Source organism: Amphiprion ocellaris, chromosome 14 (assembly GCF_022539595.1).
Source record: "Amphiprion ocellaris isolate individual 3 ecotype Okinawa chromosome 14, ASM2253959v1, whole genome shotgun sequence".
Taxonomy (NCBI): domain Eukaryota; kingdom Metazoa; phylum Chordata; class Actinopteri; family Pomacentridae; genus Amphiprion; species Amphiprion ocellaris.
Window position 1 is genome coordinate 29676357 of NC_072779.1, and position 20239 is coordinate 29696595.

Genomic DNA, 20239 nt, shown 5'->3' on the forward strand with positions numbered 1-20239 from the left:
TAAACACAGATATATAAATAACCTGTAGGCCTATAAACACAGATATGTAAATAACATGTTGGTCTATGCCACAAATATGCAAATAACATGGTCTATAAACAGATATGTAAATAACATGTAGGTCTATAAACACAAATATGTAAATAACATGTTGGTCTATAAACACAGATATATAAATAACATGTTGGTCTATAAACACAGATATATAAATAACCTGTAGGCCTATAAACACAGATATGTAAATAACATGTTGGTCTATGCCACAAATATGCAAATAACATGGTCTATAAACAGATATGTAAATAACATGTAGGTCTATAAACACAAATATGTAAATAACATGTTGGTCTATAAACACAGATATATAAATAACATGTTGGTCTATAAACACAGATATATAAACATGTTGGTCTATAAACACAGATATGTAAATAACATGTAAGTCTATAAACACAAATATGTAAATAAGATGTAGGTCTATAAACACCGATATATATAAATAACATGTTGGTCTATAAACACAGATATGTAAATAACATGTAGGTCTATAAACACAGATATGTAAATAACATGTTGGTCTATAAACACAGATATATAAATAACATGTAGGCCTATAAACACAGATATGTAAATAACATGTAGGCCTATAAACACAGATATGTAAATAACATGTTGGTCTATAAACACAGATATATAAATAACATGTAGGCCTATAAACACAGATATGTAAATAACATGTAGGTCTATAAACACAGATATGTAAATAACATGTTGGTCTATAAACACAGATATGTAAATAACATGTAGGTCTATAAACACAGATATGTAAATAACATGTAGGTCTATGCACATTGACACTCTTATGCATAACAAACACCACATGCAAACACAACTGCACTCTTTCACAGCCTACACTGCACATAAGTTTAAGATCTCTACCTCATTATTCATGACACTGACTTTTTCTTATTTTCTATTGTTTGTTGTCATTTTATAATGTCTTCTTGTTATTGCACAGCCTTGAGGAACAGTCACCCTGCATTTCACTGCACACACTGTGAGCATGAGACAAAAAGTCTTGAATGCAGTGAAAACTAAGATAGCAGTGAAATATTCTTTAAAAAAATGTGTTTTGTATGCATGCTATTAATTTTAAGCATATAATAGGAATAGATGATGCAACATAAATGTAATTCCACGAGGAGCAGTGCAACTACTATAGCGAACAAAGGTTCACTTGAATTGCACAGAACTTCTCATTATTTGTAGAAGACTGAAATTACTGGCCAAAACAAACCGATGAGGTTGGAGCCAGACTGTAACTCTGTCTGTCTGGGAACTGCAGCTTGGCAGTGGGAAAATTTTCAGATCATGTCCTATATGAAAGAACAAATTAAAGAGTTGTGGCTCAGTTAAACCATGTTTCAAATGATTCTCTGCTGAGATTTTGCAACTGCAATCCAAGTGATGATTTATACCAAGTTGGTCAGGTTGTGTAGTGCATTTGTAGACATGCTTTTATTTAATATACTCAGATAAATTTGAGTGTTGGAGCTCTATGGTGACATTTCATATTGTATTTTTGTGCTCCAGGTGTGTGTCAGCAGGATGGAGGTGGTGTCACAGTGTGTTTGATCATGGCGTCCACGTTATCCCGTCACCTGAGGCGTTTTCGTGCCAAACTGCTGCAACGTTACGAACACCGGCCTTTCGTATCGTGTCTGTCCGGTTTGTACAGCTGCCAGTGGAGACGCCGTGAGAGGAACAACACTGAGCCTGGAGACTGTTGCTGCAACAAGGTCAGACAATCACCAACATACAGCAGCATCAAGTTGTGAAACGTTTAGAACTGGCTATGCATGACTATCTCTGATTTACATGAAATTTTATAGCATAAATTATGAATATTTGTAACTGTATTTGGGTCATTCCAGAATTGGAGGACAAATAAGGCTCGAGTTCCCCCTAAAATACCATTTTTCTCTTGTCTCACCCTCCTGATGACCAAATTGAACCTCAAATAAAACAGTTAAAATGAAATTTAAATTTCCTTTTTTTGGTATTATTTTTTTCATTGATGTCTCTTGTAATTGTGGGAACATTTTTTTAATCAGCATAATATTTTAAATAATTATTATGGATGGAACATGTGTCCCACAACAACCCTGTTAGCACAACCTTTTTAGCAGGTAGGTGAATCACATGAAATGCTGGAACTAACATCATCAGTTTTCCAAGGAATTTGTAGAGCAAAGCTATGTCCTCTCTTCTATTTTTCATGTTTTCATAACATTGTCAGCCTTGATTGAATGTCTCCCTCTACCTCATATTATAAGGATAAGACAAATTCTTTTTACTTTTTTCTTTACCGTTTTCCATCAGTAAGTTTGTCCTGTTGGTCAGCAGTAACAGCTAGCTAAATATCTAGAACGTATCTAGAGCGTTCTCACTTAAATTATTTCTGTTTAAAGCTTTCTTTTGAATGAAATTAAAATTATGGTGCAGTGTACTTGAAAAGCAACCACGTTTTTTTTTTTTAATTGCAAATACAAACTTCAGACACATATTGAACAAATTTATTGTTTAGTGAATAACCATCTTGAGATTCTCACTTTTGAAGAGCTTTGTGCTGACAAACAAATTTTAAAATGGAGGCAAAAACATTCGAAAGAAACAAAGAGAGAGAAAAAAAGGGGACGTACAAGCAGCAACCAAAACAACACCAATGTTGTTTCACAAATTCATAAAAAGGGACACAGACCAGACATTTCTTCATTTTAATGGGATAAGAAGTCAGAAAGGTCAAAAAATAAGTAATAAATGTCAATGCTTTTAAAAAATAATTATGACCTGGCTTAAGTTTACTCTGGATCAGAATCACTGTTTTCACTATAGCAGCAATCCTACATGTTATGCAATCAATAACATGAGTTTTAATCATCCAGACCAACTAATGAGTCCTTGAGGGAGAAAATAAATCAATAATGCTAGTTGAAAGAGGATAAACTAATCAATAAAACAGTAGAAAATAAGAGTAGAGTGAGTACTGATGCTACTTCAGTTTGTTATATTGATTTTGTGTTCTATAATTGTTGGAGTTTAACATTTGCACCAGCTTCAGACGACAGTTTAACACTTTGAAAGCTCATATCAGTTTGTTTTCCAGCTGATAGCGAGAGCAGAGCTTGTGGTTCTCAAGTTGCGTCAGTTTTTACAGTCGTTAAAGAGGTCTTCTTTCTCCCCAAAGGTCAACGATCAGCCGTCCTCCTCCACGGAAACGGGCCAATAAATGGAAAAGAAAAATGCATGCTATGTGCAGACGGGCAGAGCAACACAGTAAATGTTTGTTTCATTGTTTTGTCTCTGCAGTTGGAGGGTGCCAGCTTCGCTCTGCTTGCGGCTGCTTTCTGCTTAACGCTGGTGTTCCTTTACTTCTGGGTACAAGCAAAGAACGACTACAATGACTTTGACTGGTGGGTTCAGAAACACGTTATAGGTGGACGTACATCAGATTGAATTGTGTTTCTGCAGGTCCAAGGTCAAAAAAGATTAGCTGTTAATGCCCTCTGTGCAGTTTTTCTTTGCTCTCAATGAGGGCAGTCACAGTATCACAGTATTGATGACAACTGTGACACTCAAGCCATGAAATGCTTATATTATATTAACAATAGACATATGATAAGATCATAAATAATCTGGTTGACACTGCAGCATTGGAGCAACATACAGTACAGCTATGGTTAGACTGTAATATATTTGGCAAACTTAAAGATGGATTTAACTGAGTTACCTTTAAAAAATAAATAAGCATAATTTGTTGTCCCCATTTAGAGACCAGACAAATGAGATGTTTAGTAGAGACAAGTACTTGCTTTAACTTGTCATTATTTAGGTACACGTTAAAACAAAAACTTATATCTCTAATATGCATCTTCTTTGTCTTGTTTGTACACAAAAATGGAAAATACTTTAATTTTCTTGTTCTAAACTTTGAAAATAATGGAATTAACAATTTTTTAAAATAAATAAGCATGATTTGTCTTGTCCATTTACAGACAAGACAAATGACATGCATGGAAGAGACAAGTTCTTGCTTTAACTTGTCATTATTTATTATTTAGCTACTTATTTATTCATTAGTCTATCTATATCAACAAGGTAAAGCAGGAATCTGTCTCTGATATGCATCTCATTTGTCTAATTTGTACACAGAGATAGGAAATGCCACCGTTTTCTTGTTCTAAACTTTGATCTTAATGAATTTAACTGACAGAAATAGCATTCTTTTTCCTACAATATCCCTACTTTGATGAAAGAATACTACCTGCCCCAAATTGGCTGTTTGCTAATTTAATTAAACACACTGATTTAGATGTGCAGCATCCGTGTAGACACACAAACACTGAGGATTTAAGGTTTTTGTTTTGCTACTTTCCAGCACTTATTGTCTCTATCTTTTGTCCTTTCTCCTCAAAATCATTCCTCTTCCACTGTCATGGAGGATCTTCAGTCCTTTAAACACACCATGAGGAGATATAAAGGCTTGTGGAGAAACTTAGAGCGAGAAGACACAGCTTTTTCTTATTTTCACATCCTCACTGGGAAGTTATGAGGAAGAGATGCGTGTGAGGAGAAATGTTAGCATAATCGAAAGCATCTGATATCTGGTTGAATGTTTCATTGCTGGTATTTTCTGTGTTGTCATCCTCCATCACTAACGTCTTTATGTCCTGACCTTTGTGTGTGATACAGTCAGGTCCACAAATATTTGAGCATTGCCTTAACACATCTTGATAGTTTCACTTCACATCCATTATGGTGTTGTACAGAGCTGAAATGCTGAAAATGATGTCAATGTTCTAATATTTATGGGTGCTGATGAGAGAAGGGAAAGAGAACCAAACCAGTAAACTTGTGGGTCATGATCTGCAGAACAGCAAAATTGTGGATAAATCACTGTCACTTGAAAAATATTGACTTTTGCAGCTTTAAAACATTTAAGGTAAACAGCACTTCACTTGTGTTGTGATCCAAGTTGAGTGCATTTCAGGTCAGTTGACAAACTGGACAAACTAACATAATCATATATCAAACTGTCACTTTTAATATTTGGTTGCCTGAAGTCTAGAACTCATAGACATCAACAGACGTTGGGTTTGGTCCTTGGTGATGCTCTGCCAGGCGTCCACTGCTGCTGTCTTCACTTCCTGCTTGTTCTCGGGATATTTTCCCTTCAATTTTGTCTTCAGCAAGTGAAATGTAGGTCAATTAGATTTGGGTGAGGTGACAGACTTGGCCATTATGGAACATTCCACTTATTTGACACAATTTTCAGCATTTCAGCTCTCTACTCCACCACAATGGATTTGAAATGAAACAGTCAAGATGTGCTTTAGGTTCAGATTTTCAGCTGTAATTTGAGGGTATTTACATCCAAATCAGGTGAATAGTGGTGGAATTTCAAGGCATTTTGAATGTGCCCTCCACCTTTTTAAGCCACCAAAAGTAATTGGACAAACTAACCTAACCAGAAATCAAATTGTCACTTTTAATATTTGGTTGCCTGAAGTCTGGAACTCATAGACATCAATAGACGTTGGGTTTGGTCCCTGGTGGTGCTCTGCCAGGCCTCTACTGCTGCTGTCTTCACTTCCTGCTCGTTCTTGGGACGTTTTCACTTCAGTTTTGTCTTCAGCAAGTGAAATGCAGCTCTATTGGATTTGGGTCAGGTGACTGACTTGGCCATTATGGAACATTCCACTTCTTTGCCTTAAAAAACTCTTTGGTTGCTGTGGCAGCATTCTTCGGGTCACTGTCCATCTGCAACATGAAGCTACATCCAATGAGTTCTGAAGCATTTGGCTGAATATAAACAGATAATATTACATTACATCTGTGGATGTTTCATTTCAAATCCATTGTGGTGGTGTACAGAGCCCAAATGCTGAAAACTGTGTCAAAGAAGTGGAATGTTCTGCAAAGGCCAAGTCAATCACCGGACTCATATCCAATTTCACTTGCTGAAGGCAAAACTGCAGGGAAAATGCCCCAAGAACCCCAGCATCTGGTGATGTCTATGGGTTCTAGACTTCAGGCTGCCATTGACTGCAAAGGATTTTCAACCAAATATTAAAAGTGACAATTTGATTTATGATTATGTTAGTTTGTCCAATTACTTTTGGTCTCTTAAAAAGGTGGACGACACAAATAAAATGTGTTGTAAATCCTCAATCGGTCACCTGATTTGGATGTAAATGCCCTCAAATTAAAGCTGAAAGTCTGGACTTAAAGCACATCTTGATTGTTTAATTTCACATCCATTGTGGTGGTGTGCAGAGCTGAAATGCTGAAAAGTACGTCCAAATGTTCATGGACCTGACTGTATCACTGTGGGTGTGAAGGTTTAACTTTGGGAGCCTGGGCTTCTGGTTTCCCTGGTCTGTGGTGCTGCTGGTCGTGGCTGCTGGGTTCTTCACCTACGTCACTGTCCTCACGGTGAGGCGCAAACACAACACCGTCTCTTTATGGTTTTTCTGATTACATAGCTTTGTATGAAAATATATCTTCTTTTTGTAGTTTGTCTGGTTATAGATCTACCACAGCTCTGATCTGTCGTCTCTGGGAGGTCTTTAAATTCATTAATTTTACTGCCATGTGGTCTAAAAGCTGGCTCCCTACAGCAAGGTTGGGTAGAAAACATGGATTCTTTTAATGTGAGAGTGAATAAGCATATTTCTAGAATGTCATAACTTAATATGTACACATCTCGCCAAGTAGTCTTCAACTGCTACTACTTCTTCTTTTACTAGTTCTTCTTCTACTTCTTGTTCTTCTACTACTGCTATTACTACTACTACTGCTACTACTGCTATTACTACTACTACTACTGCTTCCTCTTCTATTACATTTTCTACTACTACTTCTTTTTCTGCTTCTTCTACTACTACTTTTTCTACTCCTTCTTTTTTCTGTCTTCTACTGCTTCTACTTCTTCTTCTACTACTTCTTCGTCTTCTTCTTCTTGTTCTTCTACTTCTACTACTACTTCTTCTACTTTTTCTTCTTATTACCCCTGAAACCCAGGGAAGGAGGCTTCTTTATGCAATGCTATGTGAAACTCTGTGCTGGTGTTTACTGAGACTCCTATCAGATTCAACTTGTCGGTATTTCCTATTTCTCTGTGCAGCTGCTGGCTGTGTGTTTGCTGTCAGAGGGCCAGAAGCTCTATTTACACTGGAGTCACAAGGTAACTCAGCGCTGTGTCTCTTAGCTTGAGTTCATACATTTATTCAGGTTTTGATAGACAAAGTTTCACTGACACTTGGCTGCATCCTCTTGTCTGTTCTATCAGACAGCAAATGATCCATGTGTTTGTAGTAGATAATCACCGTGCAAAGGTGAAATTTGCAGAAGACTTCACTCATGGTAGCAAGAAATGACCTTTGTGTCCACATCAACTGGGCAGCTCACACAGAGCTGAGAAGAATCTCCACACAGCTAACATTAGGATACAAAGTAGTGGAAGCATGAATTCTGCTCTTTTTGTGAACACGCTAACACCACAGAAGTCTCCTTAGACACTATTTGATTCAAGAATTCTTATACCTTGTGTGAAAATGAAGGTAACATGACATATTTTTATGATCTGTCACCAACTAACACCCTTAAAATCAAGGGATCTGACCAGATTACTAGATTCTTAATGCTAATTCTGCATTCTGAGCTAACAATGAGGCTCTCTCTTTGGTTGTTGACTATTTTTTCCCAGGTCAATCTTGTAAACTGATCTTAATTTATACCACAAAATCAATCTCTTGTAGATGACCTTATACATGCATGGACAAAATTATTGGTACCCCTCGGTTAATGAAAGAAAAACCCACAATGGTCACAGAAATAATTTGAATCTGACAAAAGTAATAATAAATAAAAATTCTATGAAAATTAACCAATGAAAAAGCAGACATTGCTTTTGAACCGTGGTTTAACAGAATTATTAAAAAAAATAAACTCATGAAACAGGCCTGGACAAAAGTGATGGTACCCCTAGAAAAGACTGAAAATAATGTGACCATAGGGACATATTCAGTTATTTTCAGTAAACTCATTCCTACCTGTGCATACTGTGAAACCAGTCTGCAGGATCCCTATTCATTTTCTCATCAAATGTTTTAAAATCCAACTATCAACATGCGTTTTGAAAGTCTATCACTATATTGTGTTTTTCTACACATGTACATTGTCGCATTCTCACATTTGCAGAACTTGAAGCTAACTGACACAAACAGTAACTGGAGAATACGTTTCCTTTTCATCAGATCGGGATCCTGGTCAGCCTGATGTTCTCCATCGCAGCTACTGCCATCCTATCCGACCTGTGGAGTGAAGAATGGACGACGCTGCTGCTTTCCTTCCAGGTGACTCTCTTCTCCTCCTTCTGTCTGCCAGCCCTCCTGTGTTTTGTTTCCTTCTGCTGCCAGATGTGACCAGATGTTTCGTGTCCTGACCAGATAACGGCACCTTTCTTACATGTGGGCGGAGTCTTACTGATGACAGCGCTTGCTTGGCCAGTCGCTCTGCATTTCTTTCGCATGAACAGCAGAGGTGAGGAGCGAAGTTTGTCACTTTTCATATTGCAGCTGATGAGCCACAACAGTAAAACCATTGACAGTTAAAGTCCATCCATTCGTTATCTATACACCACGGGGGGCTGGAGCCTCTCCCAGCTGACTTAGGGTGAAGGCAAGGGACACACAATCACTCTCGCGTTCACACCTACAGATAATTTAGAGTTACCAATTAACCTGTGCATGTTAGGAAGCTGGAATGTCTGGAGAAAAGCCAGGCATGCACAGGGAGAACATGCAAATTCCATGCACAAAGATCCCAGGAAGGCAGAGACATGAACTGCAAGGTGAAAGTGCTAACCACCACGCCACTGTGCAGCCTCACGACTAAAGTGTACAACGTAATTTTTTTCGGAATAACACACTGTTTTGCTAGGAAACCTTGGGTCCTGGTATTCATCTGGATGTTATTTTGATGCGTACCACCTACATAATCATTGTTCCAGACCAAGAACACTCCTTTTGGGTAACAACAGTCCCCCAGTAAGACAACATGCCCCACTACACCTCAGGAGCTGCTCGAGGAACACAACCAAGAGCTCAAAGCACTGACACAGCCTCCAAACTCCCTAAATCCCAACGCAGTGGCTCACCAATGGGATGCTTCTGAACAAGTCCAATCCATCGAGTTCAAAAGCCAAATCCTGCAGCCCACAGGATGCAAAAGAGATGCTGTATCTTTGGCGCAACATGTCAGAACTATTTTGGTTGCATGAAGAACACCTATGCAAATATTATGCCAGTGATTTTAATGTTGTGGCTGATGGGTGTATATTGAATCTCAAACCTCTGAACTCCGAGCAGATTCTGGGTGGTTTTTTTTGTTTGTTTTTTGCTCTTGGGCTCATTTTCTCTGCAATGTGCATTTTGTCCTCAGATGGTTTTAGATGAACCCTTTTTGTCTTTGTGTGCATGTTTTGATGTGAATCTTTGTGTTTCCAGTAAAGCGAGGCCTGATCCTGGGAGTCTACCTGACCGTCCTGTCTGCTCTCTACTTGGTGCCTCTTGGTTTCTATTCTCCTTGCATCAAAGAGGAGGGAACCCTCGGCCCTGCACCGGCCCTTATCGGCCACAGAGGAGCTCCTATGGTGAGTTACTGCACTAAAAAACACACGTTTGGTCTATATAACTTTTTTGACATATGCTAAGTGACTCTAGCTTAAAGCACCTTGAACAGGGTCAGAAACTTTTGGAATATCTGTAGTCTGACTTTACTCTAGAAACAAAACACTTGATTTGGGATTTTCGGTTGCAGCTGGTAATTATTTGAAACTTGGATAAATCTGGTTGTTACTTTCCTAATTTAGTCAATGAACTTGAGTAATTTAGCCAGAAAAAAATTGACAAAATCTCCACAGAGTAGACAGAGCAGTCTAACAGTTATCCATGTTTAATGTGCTGTCACATATGACAAAAAAAAGCAGCACATTCTCACACTGAGAAGCTCAAACCAGAGTACTGGAAGTCTTTGCTTGGAAAAATGACAGAAGCAGATTATTATTTTTCTTTTGATCCATTGATCAGTTACTACTGGTTGCTGCTCTGAGTAGGACACTTTCAGATTATGCTGGAAAAGTTCCATCTTCACTGCAAAAACTCAAAGTCTATTTGTCTTATTTTTAGTGAAAATATCTCATCCCACTTGATTTAAGATAAATTTGCTTAACAAGTGACATTTCAGCAGATGGAGGGACTTGTAAGACAACGCATCTTAAATATCTTGTTAAGTCAAACAATCTTGAAATTATCTTGTTTTGAGTTGTATTTTACAAGAAAATTCAAAATAAGTTTAATACATCTCAAATTAGAAGGTTATTTGAAAGCAAAAATCTATTTTTGAGTGAAAAACTGCTATTTTTTTTAAGCATGTGTGGCTTATTTTAAGATACCTAAGCTTGACAATCCTGGTAAAATATAGCTTAAAATAAGTTTTCCAGCTAGTTTTAAGATCTCAATATTTTAAATATCACATCTTATTTCAAGAAATCTTACCAAGCCATTTTTCACTTGTTCTATTGGCAGATTTTTTTCTCTTATTTCAAGGTAAAAGTTCCTTGAAATAAGTTTTTTTTTCTTGTTTTGAGAGGTGCATTTTTTCCAGTGTTTTCTTGCTGTTGCAAAATCCCTTTTTCTTGTTAAGATTTAAGTATATAATTCTAAATTCCAGCTAAGTAGAGTGATCTGAATTGTTCTTGGACACTCTGTTGGCCTGAAAAGTGTGTTTTCATACAAGAACTCTGCTCACATCCTTCCTGTCAGACAATGCTTCTGTTTTAGCTCTGTACTCTGGAGCCTTGCAAAATATTTATGCCCCTCAGGGAAATATATACCAACATCCATGTCTCATACATGTACCGACTGGAGCTGTACACCGATCAGCCACAACATTAAAACCACCTCCACCTGCTGCCAAAACAGCTCTCATCATTGTTACGTAAACATGTTACCTCTGTGGGTGTCCTGTTATGTCTGGTCCTGGGACATCGGCAGTGGATCCCTGAAGTCCACTGGGTTGCTACATGGGGTCTCTGTGGATCGAGCTTGAACCAGAATAAATTGTGTTGGAACAAAAATATGATCTACTCCAGCTTTAACCCATCTGAGCTAGAGGTTATTGATCTGGACCTGATCTAATGTTGTTCAGATACAAAAAAACCCTCAAACATTAAAATCTCCATGTTTTTACATTTTAACACAGAAAATTATGGTTGTACAAATCAAAAATTAGGTTTTAATAATAATAATAACTTTATTTGTATAGTACCTTTCAGAAGAACATTCACAAAGTGCTTTGACAGGTAGAACATCACGATAAAAGAGAAATAAAAGAGAACTTTACAGGAAGGCAAGTCTATGAAAGTGGGTTTTAAGAAGTGATTTAAAAGAATCTGCTGATTGGGCGAGCCTTATCTCCTCAGGCGGGTTGTTCCAAGGCCAAGGGGTCCTGATGGAGAAGGTCCGGTCACCCTTGGGTTTAAGCCTTGTCTTTGGAACAACTAGGAGGGACCCACCTGAAGATCTAATGCTGGGACATACGGGGTTAGCATGTCTAAAATACAGCCAGGGGCAAGGCCCTGGCAAGCTTTAAAAGTGATCAACAAAATCTTAAAATCAATTCTAAAATGGACAGGGAGCGAGTGGAGGGATGCTGGAACAGAGAAGATGATGGATGATGTTGTCTGTTAGAACCATTAAGAAGCCGAGCTGCTGTGTTCTGGACCAGTTGGAGGCCGGAGAGAGATTTTTGTGGAATGCCCAATAACAGGGAGTTGCAGCAATCAAGATGGGAAAAAAAGGAGGGCATGGATGATTTTTTTCAAGGTCTGACTGAGGGAGGATTGATTTGATTTTGGCAATGGTTCTTATCTGGAGGAAGCAGGATTGGATGAGGTTTTAAGGAGTCTTTAGCCTTTGCAAAACAATCTGTTCCAGAATTGACCCGCCTAAGCTCACTGGTTTTTGATCTGAACCTGGTCTAATGTGGTCCAGATGCAACAAGCAAACAAACAAAAACAGGGAAATCTCCATCCCTTTTTTGGCATTTTCACAAACTGAATAACAGTTTTACTAATCAGAAACTGTATGTTAAATAATCTTCAGTCTCTGAATGACAGTCTAGCTCATTCACTTCTACCTGTCAGTGGTTTTAATGTTGTGGCTGATCGGTATAAGTGGCTGCATGTTCTGCATGTGGATGCACTGATTGTGTGTTCATCATCACTTTGCAGCTCGCTCCAGAAAACACACTGATGTCTTTTGAGAAAGCGGTGGAAGCTGGAAGTGACGGCCTGGAGACGGACGTCACCATTAGGTCAGTCAGCAGTAAAAATGTGGATGTATAGCTGTGGCCCTGAGAATCCAACAAACTGCAGCTTAAGAGGAAACACATAAAGATAGTCGAAACACCAGCAAAAAGTCAAAATACTTTCACTGAGCTCACAACACAGGCATGGCATTTATAAAACACGGTGCAGGTATCTGAGAGTAATGTCTGAATCATGATGTCAGGATGCTCAGACAAACAACTTGGATGGATAACTTTATTAACTTAACGAGCCGTGGCAACAACAAGTTTGTGTTTGTTACATTTCAATGCTTCTGCTGCAGTGTTTCTGTATTTGGTTGTGTTTTCTCATTATGGAGCATATTTTCTGTAATTTTGCCCACAAGTCATGTAAAATCGGGGCCAATTAAGGCAAATTTTAACTAACTGGTTTTGGCACTAACCTAAGCCGGTAAGTCTGCAGGTGTTGTAAATTTAAAAAAAATAATCCTAGTTAATGCGGTTTTAATCAAACAACAATTGATTAATTTGTTTTACAAATGAAGTCTACTGGACATTTGTCATGTGCTGATGTTGCTGTTTTAAGTCCTAGATGCATGATTCGACTGCAAAGACTCCTTTTGTAGATGATCCTCGCTTGAGTTAATGCTTGCATGTTGACTGGAAGTCATTAAGCACCCCAAAATACTTTGTCATTGTAGCCCTTGACTTTGTAAACCCCCACAATATGGAACTGCCCACCTCCTCTGGTCAGTACAGTATTTATCAGTAAGAGGCATCACCTGTTGGCAAGACAAAGTACTACAGCTATTCTGCAATACTTGAAGTTAGCATTATCTAGGAAAGTGGTATTGCGTTGGGAATCAGTATTTGCAGATGATAGATATTAAATGACTGCTCCAATTGCTGCCAGAAATCATCCCTATAGCTATCCCTATTGTGTTGTCGAACTGTTATTGCTGCTTTCCTGTCATTGTTTCAGTTTTGATGGAGTTCCCTTCCTGATGCACGACCAAACTCTGCGACGGACCACCAACATCCACGAGGTTTTCCCAAACCGGACCAACACTCCGGCTGCCATGTTCACCTGGAGCGAACTGGAGAGCCTGAATGCTGGTTCCTGGTTCTTCTCTGTGAGTAACTACTAACTATTATTATTATTGTTTGTTTTGTTTTTTCTTCCTTCTTTGTTCTCAAACATAAAAAATTTTTTTTAAAAAAATAGTAGGGATTATAATCCTGAAGACAAGTTAACCAACCAGAAGCCTGAAAAAAGAAGCTTGTACTGGTCCCGGTTGGCTATCAACACTGACACAGAAGAGGAAGTAGGAATTCATACGTGTGGACTGACTGTGATGTCTGTTCCTCAACATCAATGAAAAGGAACTACACAGTCACGTATAAATATGTAAAAAGTCCTGTTAGCAAAGTTTCCACCAGCCCTATTTCAGCCTTATGCTGTAAACAGAGCTTCTGATTATCTTTTCTATAGTTTTCCAAGCTTTTCAGTGACCTACAACTGTGTTCACATTGTGGACCAAAGGCCAAAAAAATAAGTTTCAAAAATACTCATGCACATGGAAATGAGGCCTGAGATGATTAGTGTTCAAGCACTAGGATTTACTCTAGTTTATTAGGTTTTTCAAGACCAACAGCGGTGGTAAAAATTTACTAGGAAAAGCAATAGAAACACCCCTCAGTGTAACCCAAGACAGCTGAACAGCAACCAACATTTTGATCAGACAGTTCAGCGCCTCTGTAAAGCAGTTTCTGCCAAAACTGAAGGTGCTGCTTTTAGAACTTATCGGAAACTTTCTTATCATACCCCAAAAAAAACTTGAACTAGGATTAGGTTGAGTGTTTTCAACAAAGGCCCAAGAAAAGGAAAATGGTCATGTAAGTTGCTAATTTTAGTTTCTAACATACCTGCTTGTTATATTTAAGGCTTTAGGGAGAAATTTTGCTTTGGTAGTTCAAAATGATTCATTAACTGACGAAAGTATCTGTAACAGGGTTTCCTGAACAGACAAACAACAGATGAAACTGTAAGGTTGAGGTTAGGAAGTTAAAAATCTTTAGAGCAACAATGGAGGTTAATCAATGTATTGATTGTGAACTGAGATCAGCTTTGCGTTAATCAGTAGAAACAAGAGGATTCCTCATCATCAACCACAATTGGCTGGCAGATGAAGAACATATGGGTCAGCATGTTACATCATAGCATTAATTGTGTATTGATGGTCATCTTTCCAGCACAATCCGTTCGGTACAGCGAACTCTCTGGGAGCAGAGGACCAGCGGCGGGCAGGAAACCAGTCGGTGTGCAGCCTGAAGGCCTTCCTCCAGCTAGCAGCTCAGACCAACAAACTGGTGATCTTTGATCTATACCGGCCACCCATGGGTCACCCGTACCAAGACAGCTGGATCAACCGAACGCTGGAGGTCGTTCAGTCAACCATTTGGTCCTCACAGGTGAGACAGAACACTGACGTCAGTGGTTCCAACTTTTGGACCAGAAACATCCAGGAGCTTGGTCAGTGCCAGATTTTTTCAGGGGAAATGTGTGAAACAGGTTCTAAATAAGGGGCAAGAGTCAGCAAAGCAAAGACGCAGGTCAGTGAGACTCGGTGTACATGAAGTAAGATTAGTGGGTTAGCATAGCTTTACACTGATCAGCCCACCACATTGTGACCACTGACAGGTGAAGTGAATAACATCAATGATCTTGTTATAATGCAACGTTCTTCTGGGAAACCTTGAGTCCTGACATTCATGTAGTTGCTTGACATGTACCACCCACCTAAACAGGTCAAGCAACCCCTCCCAACCCCTTACCCCCCATGTCAACAGCAGTCCTTGATGCCAATTGCCACCCTCAGCAGGACAATGTACCCCGACACACCACAAAACACGACAGAGCTAAGCTGTTCGTCCGGGTTCCACGCTCCCCAGATCCACATCTTATTGAACATCTGCGGGATGTACCAGGATAAACCTAATCTGGTTTGGTCCCAGCATGCAACCCACAGGACCCACAGAATTCACTGGTGCCACAGGACATCCCCAGAGGTCCTCTGTCCATGCCCCACTGGGTCAGAGAAGTTTTAGCAGCATAAAGGAGACCTACACAATATTAGTCAAGTGGTCATTATGTTATGCCTTATCAGTGTGTATTCAGGCTAACTCTGGGTTGTGCCTCTCATGTATTATCATTCATGTAACAGAGCAAAGCTTGTTTCTGTGAAAGGTAAAAGCTGGCAGCCTTTGAAAAACTCTGAAGGAAGGATGCATGATGTTCAATTTTTCTAAAGTTTCATGTAGCAGATGCTTTTATCCAAAGCGTCTGTTAACCGAGCGTAGAAACAACACAAGCAAGGATCTAGTCAGAAGAAAACAATCTGGATAAGTTCCATAAAAGTGTGATAATAGGACCTTGGTGTCTACAGACAGTTTGTTTTTTGCAATCTGTCAAGGGCAAAGGTGTTCAGTGAAGAGCTGGGTCTTTAGTCTTTTCCTAAAGACTGAGAGGGACTCTAAAGATTGAACAGAGTTTGGTAACTCGTTCCACCACTGGGAACCACAGAGGAGAAGAGTTTAGCTATGGACCGGCCTTGTTGTGGTTGTATCAGGCGCCTTTTGTTGGCCGAGTGTAGTGAGTGGGAGGGAGTGTAAACCTGAATGATAGAGTTCAGGTAGGAGGAAGCTGTTTTCATTCTAGTTTTATAAGCAAGTGTCAGTTTTGAATTTTATACGGGCAGCAACTGGAAGCCAGTGAAGCGAACTGAACAGTGGAGTGACATGAGCTGTTTTGTGCAGATATGGCAGCATTTTCCAACTTGTGCACATATTTATTTACACCAAACCTCCAAGAACATCAACTTTCTCCTGTTTATCCTTTATGCCTCGTCTTTTCAGTAATTTAGGGCTAATGTTTCATTTTAAAACTTTCATTTTCTGATACTGACAACATACCCATATCATCGTATGTGCGTTAAATAGATATCTCTCGTCTAAATCTCTGTTAGTAAATGATTTGATATCTGATCACCAGATTGATTTGTTCTGTTTGACTGAAACCTGGTTGCAGCAGGAAGAATATGTTAGTCTAAATCGGTGTTTCTCAAATAGTGGGGCTCAACGCGGAACTAATTAGCTGAACTATTGTTTTAACGTCGGCCTGTTTTTCGCAGCGTACAACAATACTGAAATTGTGCTGGCCCCATAGACTGTATATGCCATAGATATAAAAAATATTAATAACAATGATCTTCTGTATATATCTATGGTATATGCACTGGCCGTTCAGACTCCGAAGTACAGACTCCAGAGAACGGGAGAACGCATCGTTAATGTGCAGTCGGAACGCCAGCGTACTCGATCACGTTACACACTCGGCTCATCTCCTCCGATTATTTTTACCAGTAATGTCAAACATACGGCCTGTGGGCCAAAACCGGCTCACCAGACGGTCCATTTCGGCCCGCGGGACGACTTTACAAATGATAAAAATCACAACATTAACTGTAAATTGTAAATTTGTAAAACTGTAAATTTAAAATAATTTCTAGAACTTGACAAGTTGTTCTGATCATGAAGTAAAATACTAGATTGTTCAGTTCCAGATACCTGTGACTGAATGTTTTGTATTTTTGTAGATAAACTGTTATCTGGCAGTTACAATGCATGTGTAAATGATGAACTGAGGCATAATAGGCTACTGCTGAAATTGAACTTGTTTTCCTTAAGAAATTTCAGATTCATAATATTTTGTAAAAAGATAGTTCATTAAATGTGAACATTTTCAGAATGTACTTTTTTTTTAAACTAAAACAAAGGGGAAAAGTTGGAGTTTTGGTTATTTATAGGTTATTATGCTGTGATTTTACTGGTGGGGCCCACTGGAGATCAGATTGGGTTTATGTGGTCCCTGGACTAAAATGAGTTTGACACCCCTGATCTTTACTGTGAAAAACAACAAAATGGAATCAGATAAAATAACACAGCCCTGCATATTCATGTTTTCACAGTTTATATATATATATATATATATATATATATATATATATATATATATATATATATATATATATATATATATATATATATATATATATATATATATATATATCGGGGGGGCACAAAAGTTTTTTGTCCTCTGAAGGGGGGCCCGACAGAAAAAATTGGAGAATCACTGGTCTAAATGAATCAACTCCTACTAGTCATACTAACTGTCATGTTCCTCGAATCACGGGCCGAGGAGGAGGAGTGGCAGCAATTTACCTCTCTAGCTTAAAAATGAACCAGAGACCTAAACCTAGTTACAGTTCATTTGAAAATCTTACTCTCAGTCTCTCTCATCCAGATTTAAAAGCTCAGAAACCAGTTTTATTTGTTGTTGTATATCGTCCTCCTGCTCCTTACTCTGAGTTTTTATCTCAATTCTCAGACTTTTTATCTGATTTAGTGCTCAGCTCAGATAAAGTCATTATTGTGGGTGACTTCAACATTCATGTTGACGTGGACAGTGACAGCCTTACGACTGCTTTTAATTCAATATTAGACTCAATTGGGTTTTCTCAACATGTAAATAAACCAACTCATAGTTTTAATCATACCCTTGACCTCGTTCTGACTTATGGCATAGAAATCAAACAGTTAACAGTATTTCCCCAGAACCCTCTTCTTTCTGACCATTTTATGATAACATTTCAATTTACAACAATAGATTGTATAGGAGTTAAGAATAAATATCATTACAGTAGATGTCTGTCTCACAATTCGGTGACTAAATTTAAGGAAATAATACCCTCTCTATTTAGTTCAGCACCACTTACTGATATAATGGAAGGGAAATATTATAATTTTACCCCCACAGAAGTGGATTATATTGTTAATAATGCAACACTTGATAGTGTTGCACCTGTAAAAAAGAAAGTTCTATCTCAGAGAGGACCTGCTCCTTGGTATAATTCCCAGCTGCGGACTTTAAAGCAGGCGTCCCGAAAGCTGGAAAGGAAGTGGTACTCCACTAATTTAGAGGAAGTTTATGTAGCTTGGAAAAATAGTCTAGCAATCATAGCACAGAAACAGCTCTGGTGAAAGTTACTAATGACCTTCTCATAGCATCAGATAATGGACTGGTCTCTATAATTATTTTATTGGACCTTAGTGCAGCATTCGATACAATCGACCACAAACTTTTATTACAGCGACTAGAACATTCTATTGGCATTAAAGGGACAGCATTGGACTGGTTTAAATCCTACTTATCAGGCAGGTTCCAGTTTGTGCATGTCAACAATGACTCTTCTGAGCATACTAGGGTTAATCATGGAGTTCGTCAGGGTTCTGTTTTAGGACCAATACTGTTCACATTATACATGCTTCCCTTAGGCAACATTAATAGGAAGCATTGTATTAATTTCCATTGTTATGCTGACGACACTCAATTGTATTTATCTATGAAGCCAGATGAAACTAATCAGCTAGCTAGACTGCAAGATTGTCTTAAGGACATAAAGACCTATAATTTCTTACTACTAAATTCAGACAAGACTGAAGTCATTGTATTTGGCCCCAAACATCTTAGAGAATTGCTTTCAAAGCATATAGTTACTCTGGATGGCATTACATTGGCCCCCAGTACTACTGTGAGGAACCTCGGTGTTATCTTTGACCAGGACATGTCCTTTAACTCACACATAAAACAAATCTGTAGGGCTTCCTTTTTCCACCTGAGAAATATTGTGAAAATCAGGAACATCCTGTCTCAGAGTGATGCAGAAAAACTAGTCCATGCATTTGTTACTTCTAGGCTTGACTACTGTAATTCCTTATTATCAGGTTGTCCCAAAAGCTCTCTGAAATATCTACAGCTGATCCAAAATGCTGCAGCCAGAGTACTGACGGGAGTTAGCAAGAGAGATCATATTTCTCCTATATTGGTTTCTCTTCATTGGCTTCCTGTTAAATCTAGAATAGAATTCAAAATCCTTCTTCTGACATATAAAGCTCTTAACAACCAATCTCCATCATATCTTAAAGACCTGATAGTACCATATTATCCTAGCAGAACTCTTTGCTCTGAGACTGCAGGCTTACTTGTTGTTCCTAGAATCTCTAAAAGTAGAATGGGAGGCAGAGCCTTCAGTTATCAGGCTCCTCTCCTGTGGAACCAGCTCTCAGTTTGGGTTCGGGAGGCGGACACCCTCTCTATTTTTAAGACCAGGCTTAAAACCTTCCTTTTTGACAAAGCTTATAGTTAGGGCTGACTGGGTGACCCTGACGGGGTGAGCTGGTGTCTTCATTTGCTCAACTGACTTCCCCTCTTGACGTCCCTTTAGTTTGCCCCTAGTTATGCTGCTATAGGCCTAGGCTGCTGGGGAACCTCTCTGGATGCACTGAGCCCTTCTCTAACTACCTATGTATTTACTATATATACCATTATTGCATTACACTCACTCTGTTTCTTTCTGTGTCCTTTCTCTGAGTGTCCCTGGTCCCAGAGCTGGATGCTTCAGATGTGTGGTTGTTCTCCCACCACCTGCAACCCTCTACTTCTATCCCTCTTCCCCTCTACCTCCATCCCTCTATCTCTACCTCTCTACCTCTTCTGTCCCTCTCAACCCGCCCGGCCAGCAGGCAGATGGTTCCCCCCACATTAGAGCCGGGTTCTGCTCGAGGTTTTTTTTCCCTGTTAAAAGGGTGTTTTCCTTGCCACTGTCGCCTTTTGGCTTGCTCTGGGGGTCAGGCATATGGGTTCTGTAAAGCGTCTTGAGACAATTTGACTGTAATTGGCGCTATATAAATAAAATTGAATTGAACTGAA

General features: G+C 38.9%; 1 protein-coding gene across 1 annotated transcript in view; it reads left to right on the top strand.

Moving 5' to 3' along the window:
* LOC111563808 (glycerophosphodiester phosphodiesterase domain-containing protein 5-like) overlaps positions 1-20239 on the top strand; it is a 30994-nt gene that overhangs the window by 1068 nt on the left and 9687 nt on the right. The window contains exons 2-11 of the mRNA XM_023263070.3: positions 1594-1799; positions 3370-3473; positions 6402-6495; positions 7187-7246; positions 8319-8417; positions 8511-8604; positions 9570-9715; positions 12356-12438; positions 13394-13544; positions 14665-14883. Coding sequence (XP_023118838.2) covers positions 1638-1799; positions 3370-3473; positions 6402-6495; positions 7187-7246; positions 8319-8417; positions 8511-8604; positions 9570-9715; positions 12356-12438; positions 13394-13544; positions 14665-14883 — 1212 coding nt within the window. The 5' untranslated portion in view covers positions 1594-1637. The remainder of the gene's footprint in view (positions 1-1593; positions 1800-3369; positions 3474-6401; positions 6496-7186; positions 7247-8318; positions 8418-8510; positions 8605-9569; positions 9716-12355; positions 12439-13393; positions 13545-14664; positions 14884-20239) is intronic.